The sequence below is a fragment of the Geospiza fortis genome, unplaced genomic scaffold (genome assembly GCF_000277835.1).
Source record: "Geospiza fortis unplaced genomic scaffold, GeoFor_1.0 scaffold173, whole genome shotgun sequence".
NCBI classification, from domain to species: domain Eukaryota; kingdom Metazoa; phylum Chordata; class Aves; order Passeriformes; family Thraupidae; genus Geospiza; species Geospiza fortis.
The window spans coordinates 5,634,814-5,644,897 of record NW_005054334.1 but is presented as its reverse complement, the minus strand read 5'-3'; the positions used below and the strand labels follow the sequence as shown (position 1 = coordinate 5,644,897).

General features: G+C 38.9%; 1 protein-coding gene across 1 annotated transcript in view; it reads right to left on the bottom strand.

Annotated features, from left to right (window-relative positions):
* Positions 1-10,084, bottom strand: part of PLBD1 (phospholipase B domain containing 1) — a 36,743-nt gene that overhangs the window by 11,937 nt on the left and 14,722 nt on the right. The window contains exons 5-6 of the mRNA XM_014307368.2: positions 4,959-5,123; positions 3,648-3,792 (exon numbers count right to left, since the gene is read on the bottom strand). Of these exons, the coding sequence (XP_014162843.1) occupies positions 3,648-3,792; positions 4,959-5,123 (310 nt within the window). The remainder of the gene's footprint in view (positions 1-3,647; positions 3,793-4,958; positions 5,124-10,084) is intronic.

Sequence of the window (10,084 nt, the reverse complement as noted above, 5' to 3'; positions counted from 1 at the left end):
TTAAATGGAGTTCAAAAGAGTTCCATCCAAATGGATGAAAATCCTGGAAGCTGCAACCCCCCTGCTATCCTAAGAAAAACATAAATTTTATCAGTTAGTTTGGCTCATTTCTTTGAATGCCTCAATGGGCAGTGTAAAGAATTGATCAGAGGTGAGGAGGGAAAGGGGCACAGAGGAAGGAGAAGTGCAGGTTCCTGTCTGATCCACCACAAGATATGTGGCACAAAACACAGAACCTACCTTGTCTCTATCACTTCCTTACTCCCTTCACATGAGCACAGCTTCATTCAACATTTGTGAGGAACAGTAACATTCTCTGTACAATTTCAGTTCTCTCTGCTATGCATTGATTCACAAGCCACAGGAAGTACTCATGTCCAGAGCTTGAAGAAGACAATGAAGCTCAAGCTTTCAGTTCAGAGACATTCCTCCTTTCCAAAGGTTCACAGAACTGTCCTACATGCAGCTCTGCAGACAAAGACTATGAGCAGAGTTCAAGTGAGAATTAAGGTGAGGTAGTGTGGAAATGAGCAGCAAGTAAAGAAATCATTCTGCAAAAACAGAGATTACAACTCCCATTAATTCCCACTTGACTGTACCTCTGCAGGACTACTGCTGCTCTGAAGGGGAGAAAGCAGCAGAGAAGATATGCTGTTAACAATGGACATTAGAACTTGGTGGCAGAACACTGGTAACTGCTGGGGAAGCTGGGATGGACTCTAACTCCTGCCTGTCCTCCTACCTGCTCACTCACAACATGAGCAAAGAAGTGTAAGGCCCTCCAGCTGCACCACAATGCACACCCTAACACAAATCATGGTTAGTCAATAGCCTCAGAACCTCTAAACTGAGTCACAGCTAATATTAATTTTTGCAATCTAGTAGCCTATCTTTTGAAATTCAGAAATAAAGAAATAATATGGATAATTTTATTCTGTGACCCCAGGAGAAATTATGGATTTGGCATATTGCCTCTCAGAAGACAAACGACCCCTTAACATTTTCTGACACACCTTTTGGACAGCAGCATAGTTTTACTTTATATCCTATCTTACTGGATGACAACAATCTTTGAATAACTCAGTTAAGTGTCACTGAAGGCCTAGAAGGGCACCGGTCTTTTAGTGCTCTCTATTTCCTCCAGAAGTTAATAGATCTATGTCCATAGGATCATGTTACTATTCAGGTGAGATTACTACATTGGCCTTTCTTACTGGTTCTTATGTCTATCAGGACAGAGACTAAAAGCAAGAACATTTATGCAAGTAGACATTACAATTGTCAGGCTGAACCATGGCCAGAAGCTGCAGATTCCAGAGTCAGATGCCCTGAAAATATCTCTCATCATAACATGGAGCAGAGGAATTTGGCAGCTGCCTCCTTCCTACGTGATGTCCCTGAAGCATTACTAGGCCAGTGCTTACTCATGCCATGGAAAACTGCAAGTCTGTGAACTACACCCACAGCTAATGCAATTTGCTGCAGTCAATGGACCATGCTTGTCTAGTGCTTGTGATAGCACCCTGTAATCAGTGAGCACCCTGAGCATACCACAGGCCTCTCAAACTTCACTGTAGCCATGGGAACCATGCTTTGCAACAGTTCTCTCTCATTTTGTTGGTAGAAGTACACCTTCCCACATCACTATGCCAGAGTCCACATGGCAATAGGAGGCTTTAAAATCAGCCACCTCTGCAAACTTCAGCATTCTCAGGGCAGCAGAGTGCCCTGGGATTTTGTATACCAATGAACAGACCCTCAACTGTCGCCCTGATTTTTTAAGATTTTCTAAGCCTTCTGATGTTTGCATTCTTGTAGCAAACTTTCTCACGCACTTTCTGTAAATAACTTATTGTTTTGCGTTCTTTTATGGAGGAGGAGAAATTTGACGGACTGTAGGTTTGTCCAGTGTCATTGGAGAGGTGGCACTTTCACCCTCCAATCCAGGGTCACTTTTGGAAAACTATAAATGTTGGAGTCAGAAAACAAACTTTCCCTTTTCTTCACCTTGAGAGCAGCGGTGTGTGCACTGGTGCTGTTTCGTGTCCTATAGTGACACCAACCATTTCAGCAAAGCAGTAGCTGATTTTCAGGTATCCTGCCACACACTATACTTTACCAGTCTCATAAAACCATAATATTTTTATTTCCTTATACAAAGAATCCACAAAAGGGGACAACTGAAAGACATTACCACAGACATCTACTAAAAATAAAATAATAAATGCTCTGTGCGGGTGATCATGACTCCCAGTTTTGAATCTGCAGCACAATGCAGCATACAACAGTTGCTAAAGAGAGCCACATTCTTGTCAAGGGTAGTGCTATCATCAGTATTTCAGCTGAGAGATATGAGAGCCAGAATAACCTCATGAACATTCACATGATGAACAGAGCTCAGAAACCTTTGCTTTCAACCAAATTACACAGGCTTAGCAAAATTCCTTGCAACAAGCAAGTGAAATTCCTCAAGGCAATCACAGACAACTCAAGCTCTTGAAAGGCCTGTATACTCAAGAGACATTCAGACTACCTCTACCCCTTCCTTAAAGTAAAAATCTCAGTTGTCAGAAAACACTGCATTCCTGAGGAGGGTCAGACCCCCACAGAAAAAGGCTTGTTTTCAATGTGAAATTAATGCACCTGCTTTTCAAAAAATTCTCCCAGTCACAGTCTCAGGAGCCCCTGCCATGAAGAACCTTGCCCTTACAGCAAAGCACCATTACTCAACAAAGCACATTTTGAAATCATCAGCCAACAAAATTTCATGAGAATGAGATAGTCTGATATGGTACTTACTTCATTTAAAATGTTTTATGAAGATTTTTCACTGTTTAGATATTTTTGAACTTGAAATTTCACCTCTAAAACCTTACACAATGTCAGCTCTAAGAGGGAGTTACAGATTTGCTTTGGTTTTTCACGTTCCTGTTTCTTGGACCAAGAGCACATATTTTGCTCCTCAAACATTACTTGCTGGCAATTTCTAACATTTGGCCTAATCTTCCCAAAAGAATATTTTTCTAAATATTTTGGCTGGCTATATTACTAACACACCCAATAAGCATTAAAACATACTCTCCTCTGCAACAGCTTATAGAGCAGCTGGAAAAGGAAGATGTGGGGGGAAAGGGAAAAAAGCCCAAAAAACAACAAAACAACTGAAGGCTCCTGAACCCAAGATCAAAGAAGCCAACATACTTTCAAACAGCAAGTGTTTGATACTCAGTAATAATCCCATTACAGCACGAGTCACGTCACAGTGGTAAACAGAAGCGCTCAAAATTGTTGTTACCAAATATGTGAATGCTACAGGCATGGCAAGGAGTTCAGCACTTGAGATGACTGCAGACTACACAAGCAGAATTCAAAGCAGCATGTTTGTGCCAGAGGTAAAATATTTAACCAGTACTATTCAGAGCACTGAAGGTGATTAATCAACAACAAAAGACAATGACAACAATATCATGTTCAAGACAGAAAATTCAAGCTGGCATTTTGTCCTCTTGGTGGCTAAAAGTTCTAAGGTAGATTGAAGCCAGTGCTTGTTGAGTTACCATCCTTTTCACAGCCAGGACAGCTACAAGACAGTAAGGTGGTCCATGCCAAATTTAGTATCTACATAGTTTTCGTTTTCTTGACTTTACCTGGGTAACTACTGAATGAGACACGGCCGGTGCTGGTGTATGGATCAACTATATTGAAGTTCCAATGTTTATATATTCTCAGTGTGGCTGCATAAGTAAACCAGCTGGAATGGGCAAAAAATATATTCTCATATCCAGGTAGAACCTGGAAAACAGAAGCAGAAAGATTAATAATTTCAGACCCCATGATATTCTGCATGTTTTCTACTTGATAGAAACTGGGAGAACTAATTGTTTCAAGTAGTTTGATTAATTGCAATACTGAAGAAAGAGCAGATTCTTGTGCTTTTAGCTGTGTACTAAACGAATTTCTGAAACCTCTAGAAACAATTCTTGCCCATGTGTTGTTTTCCAAATAAAACACCGTGGTATAGGTTTTCCTCCATCATGGTATAGGTTTTCCTCCAGTTTCATTAGGAATATTTCTATTCACACATTCAAATCACATCTTTTCAAACATATCTGACATCAATATAAAACATGCTGTTTCTGTGAGAATTCCTCTGGCTCATTTTGAAGTGAAGTACAGAAGCAAATGCAAGTAAATTTAATTTGAAAAGGTAAATATATATGTTGATAGCACATCTCTTCAAAATATTTCCCTGGTTCTACGATTTGTTGTTTGCTCAGAAACCTCTTACTGTAAGCAAATACTTCAGTTCATGTTTCTCAATTTAAGGTGAGTATTGTTGCTCTTTGATACATGGACTCTCTGGATGCTGATTAAATCTTCTTAACAATTTTAACTGAAAAATGTAATTGCCAACATGATGCATCAGTCACTTATCTTAAAACTGTGGGGTTTTTCTCTGTCATCACTCCTACTACAAAGCCATTCAAAGGTATCACTATTAAGACAAAACGTCAGCCACTTGCATCCATTTGTTTTTATGTTAGCACTATCCTTTAGTTTAAATAATCCTTTTCCTTTTTTTCCCTGCCTATTTGCCCAATGTATTTGCAGTCACTCACAACAACCCTTTTCAGACTTCACTTCTCTAGGTGAATGAGTTATTCTCATCTAGTCTCCTCTCCCTGGTAGTTCCTCATTCCCTAGTAGTTCTAGCAGCTTTTCAACATCGATCTCTGTGGTTTTGGTTTGTCTTGGTCTTTTCCCTCCCCTCGAACACAAGTGAGAAAAACTGGACTCAAAATCCTATAGAATCACAAATGACAACTGCATATATGCATCTTGACCATTGACAGAAGTCTCTTTATGCACATGCAACATGAACAGGGAAGACTCCAGAAATGCAGACTCATGACACTGCAAATCAAGACAGTCACTGGAGATTAAGTTCTGGTGCTCACCTTGATCAGTGCAGAGCAGTGTCCCATGTCCCACTGGTATCTCCCATGGCCTCCTGAATCCACATTGCACTGTCCACCCCGTGCAGAATAATCAAATAATGCAGGAATAAGGTCCAGCAGGTCTCCAACTGCATTCAGAAACTGGACATCAAAGTTGCTCAGTGGCTGAATAAAGGAGATGACAAAAAACACTTTGAGACAGAAAAACATCAAGACAGCCTCAGTGGTTAGAATTTTTCTTTTGCTCCAGAAGGAAGCTCTCGTATGGTCTATGAAATGCCTATTGACAAGGCCCAGATGGTCACACTCAGTATGGCACCAAGCACTGAGGAAACTTTCAGAATCTGGCCCTTGTAGTGGCATTACCAATGCTATGATTTCTGAGGCAAAAAGGAATATGTAACTGTAACTCAAGAAACCTTAGTGTGTGTTTACAAGTAGCATGCCAATCAGTCTGTTTTTACAGATTTACTGAGATAAAATTTAATTTTTTTGTTTAACTAGATGTCTTTGAAGTGTCTTCCACTAATGCTCTCGGGAGCTCTCAGACTTTTATAAACACTGCAATTTAAGACATCCTCAGGACTGAGGAGGAAGAAACAAATGAAGGAAAAAAATGGTAATAAATACCAATCAAACTAGCTGAATAAGGAAAGTCATCAAAAGGCACTCTGCTATGTGCTTTAGAAAACTCCTTATGATTGGAGGTAGCCAAGGTTAACAGGGTTAACTACACACATCTGGTTGTGCAACATGCTCTTTAGAACCTCCTCTTACTTTGCCTCTTCAAAAATAAGAGCTTAATAGTGGTTTAACCTCAGCCTTCAAATACTGTGTTCTAAATCTTTCCTGTTCTTGCTTTCACCATGCCTTTTGTTAAGGCAAGGCTTAAGAAAAAAGTCAGAACACACATCATTGTGGTGCTGTGAATAGTAATTTTATAATGCCACATAATCATTTAGCAAAGAAACGCATTACTTGCAATATAAATCACTGTTACTAAACCATATAGCTGACCTCTCTACAAACCCCAGTAAAGGGGGACAAGGAAAAATGAAAGTGTTAAATCCATTTACTTTTTATACAGAATAAAAGTAATTCTGAATATTTTTATATTGAATATAATATATTAAATATAAAATATCGAATTCTGAATTCTGTGTTATACATCTGCTACTTTGGCTGAAAGAATAACCAACAGGAAAACCAGAAATCATGCAAACTCCTGTCCATGTATCCCATAGGAAGGAATCAGACTTTCCCACAATGTTTACAGACAAGAGAAATAAGCCATTCTGACAATTAAGACCATTCATGGCAGAAGGCCCCAAGAGCTGCTATAGTTTGAGGGAGAAATACAAAACAAACTTTCATGTGTTACATTGCTTTGGTTCATCATGTTTTTGCTATAAGGATCCAAACAGGGAGCAACATCAAGAGATGTGTCTTTGGATAGTTTTAAGCAACTCAGAGGTATGAATCACTTACAAACCAGTCACAACTTCTATTTCATTGGAATCCATGTAGAGAGACCTGGCACTGTTTAAGCACCATTTTCCCCTATCCAGCTGCACTGAAAACCCACCACACAGTAAGAAAAAGCCATTTTCCAATGTCTGATTCACACAGGCATCACTGTACAGTGCCACCAGGAAGGGAGCAAACTGGCTTGCATGAGATTGCTCCAGCAATCAAGATATTTTAATTGTATTTGACATCCATTTGCTACCACTCCTTATTCTCCTTCATAAAACCTGCTTTCACTATAATATCTACAGGTAGCTATACTGATACTGCTACAGCAATCGTCAGAACTGCCTGTGTATTTTTAAAAAGTTTCGCATTTCTGTGCTTTCTCATCACTCCAAATCAAAATTTCTGTAACTATTAGGAAGTCCATTCAAATTAGAACAAAAGTGCCAAGCAATGAAGCTTTCAGAACAATAGGCACAGAAAGGTGCCCAGAGAGCAGGAGGAAAGACACACTCAAAGCACAGGTTATGCAAATTCCTAAGGCACTGGGTGAGATTAGGCTGCCAGCTGCCAAAGCCAGCCAAAATATCAAAGATGCAAAAGAGGACTAGGTTGTTAAGCACTCCTTAGAGCTCTGTTTTCATCTCCCTTTTGAGGGTCATGCAAATTTTGTTCTAGTTTATTTCCAAAAATTCATCACTCTCCTTGAATAAACCTGGTTTTGTGCTTAAGACTGTCTGATGTGACATCACATTAGCACTGTGCTCCTCTGGAGTCTCAGTAAAACAATGCATTCAAACAGAAGACACAGGAATCTGCACTGCAGGCCCAATCTGGGAATTTCAGGAGTGGTCTGAAGTATCTGCCACAACACAGCTGAGAGTCCCAGTTTTGGAAAAACCACAGCTGATTTCCAGGATATATGAAGAAATCTTCTCCATGAGGAGTTAGTCAGTGTCCACTAGCAAGAATTAGACCCAAAAAACTGCATCATAACAATGCATGATATAGGGCATATTACAATTTCTTGTAATCACTTTTTCCCACCTCACTCAGCAATGTCAGAAAAACTCGTTATAAACATTATTTAGATCCTGAAGAAGAATGAATGAACTAAATTGACAAGCAGAGAGGTGGTAAAGCCACATCAAAAGTCCTTTTGCTAGAATGTCTGTCTCCTCTAGGGTGCTGTCCTGAACAGCAAAACAAAAAATCAAATTGAGTTTGAGTTACATCCAAGGAAGGCAGAAATAAACTTACAAAGGGCAGCAGAAAGGAGAGAACCAGCCCTAAAGGCTTGTTTACATGGGACATTAAAATAGGCAAGTTATTCTGTAACAATTGTTTTCCAGTAACTTCTCCAAGCCTGAGCACTCTGAGTACAAAATAAGGAAGTACAAATAGAGATCTATCCTGGAGTCATTCTAGTATTTAAAACTCTGACACCTCCTTATTCAAGAGTAATATCCCTGTGTAGACAAGCCCAAGATTAATCACAGTGTTGGAAGAGCATTAGGCAGATGAAAAGGCTTTATGTTCTTTCAGAGCTCCTCCCTCAGAAATTGTCTTGACAAAAGGGTTGGGTTTGTTTACTGGATATAAAATGTTGCTAAACCAGATTGAATAATGTAACATTTTAACATAAATATGTATTCAAATTTTGACATCACTCTTAATGATACCTGTAAATATCAAATTCAAAATACAGAAGTTTACAATGTACATTGCCTTCATGCAGGTCTTAATGGAAGAATCTACCTAAAATAGTCCTCAGGACTCCATGAAACAAAAACCCAAAGTTTAGAACAAAACAGTACAAAGCATTTCCTTCACAAAGAATAAAAAATACTAGTGCTACTACCAAATCATTCAAAGCCCAGATTTTCTTTCTGCAGTAAGGCTCAGTTACTTGTGGCAGACACAATTGTTCTACAATATTCAAGTAAAGCAATCTGAATTTTAGGGGAGAGCAGAAAAACAGAACATTTCAGAGTTACTTGTGTGCACATAACCCAGCTCTCACTTAAGAAGTATCTGGCTCAAACTACCATGCATAGTACCAGAAAACAAAATAAAAATTAAAAGCAGATTAGTTATGAAACAGCTTGTTTTCATTCTCCTGAAAAGGAAATAGTTCTATACAACTTTGCCCAATGCCCAGTGTTACAATTCACAGACTTTGTAAACATAGTTGCTTTTCTTCATCCCCTTTATCTCTTTTAGCCTATCCATGTCAACCAAACACCTTCTCAGGGTTCAGGAGACCATCCTGTCTATGTGTGATCATTCATGGTGCAGGGAAACATAAGAACCTTGAGACTCATCTCCTTTTCCCCTTCTCTTTCTCACGTCTCTGGTATTTTGGGAGTTAAGGGAAAAACCTTCCTAGCCTTTCTTCTACAGCATTTACTCTTATTTTAAGCTTAAGACAGTGGGAACAATTCTCCTCTACATATACAGAATAATGTGTTGAATTTAGAAGTACACATAGCTTTCCCAACAGCAAGTAGAACATCAGAACATCAGGCAACAAAATACAGACTGTCACATGTTGAGTTTTGGCTTGGTTTGTTTGGGGTTTAGGGGGTTTCTTTTGTTTTGCTTGAATGTGGGTAAAAAAAAGGAAAATAAAAATGCCCCAATTCATACAAGAGGTATTTTTAATACTTTTGATGTTCATTACCACCACAAATTCAAACTACTGAACTACTAGAGATCAAAAGATAGACTTGTTTCTGATGATGATAATCCAAAGACAATAAAAACATGGAAAAAATTCTTTTATTAATGAAAGAAAATAGTATCTACTAAAGGAAAGAGGTAAGAAGAGATTTTCAAAGCACTGAGGAAAATGTGCAATAGGAATGAGATTTGCTTTTAAAAACATACCTAATTTGTTACAGACACTTTCAGTATGAAATTTCTTTGATTGTTTTATTTTAAGAATTGAGTAACAAAAAAGTATTTGTTACTGGAGTTGTCAAAAAAAAAAAAACAATCAAAACAATTGGGTTAATAGAACCAAAGTACAATACTTAAGAAAAAAACTCATCTACTAGGTAAATTTTTTTGCACTTAGATGGTAGATTTCTTTAACCACAAGGAATAAGGAAGATATTGGTGGTGTTTTTGCTTGTTTGGTTGGTTTGTGAGTTTAGCTGGGGCTTTTAAGTGTCAACAGTTTACAGAAGCTGAGTTGATTCTCAGATAAATGGATGTGTCAAAGCTAGAATACTAGCCAGAAGCTTTGCAGCTGCACCTGTTTTTCTTGCCCATGTAAGCTCACAGCAACAGCCTTCAAGCTCTGTTTCCTGAAGGACATCCTAACAGCAAAAAATATGCACACACAGTGGTAGCCAAATCTCCCAAAAATACTTGAAAAGTATCATGGTGTCCAACAAAATGAACTCCCTGTACTTTTACAGAACATTTTACAGAATGTCAGGTATCATTCTGTCATGGTTTGAGAGGAAGTAAGTTTTCTGGGATATGAAGTGGTCAGGCCAATACGTGCTCAGATTTGAATATTGGCACCTGGTGTGGCCACTGGGCACATGGATACACCTCTGAGAACACAGGGGTTAAAAGCAGAACACTCCCGGGGGAAGCTCTCTTGGGTTCCAGCAAGGGAAGCAGGTCAGACCTCTCCCGGC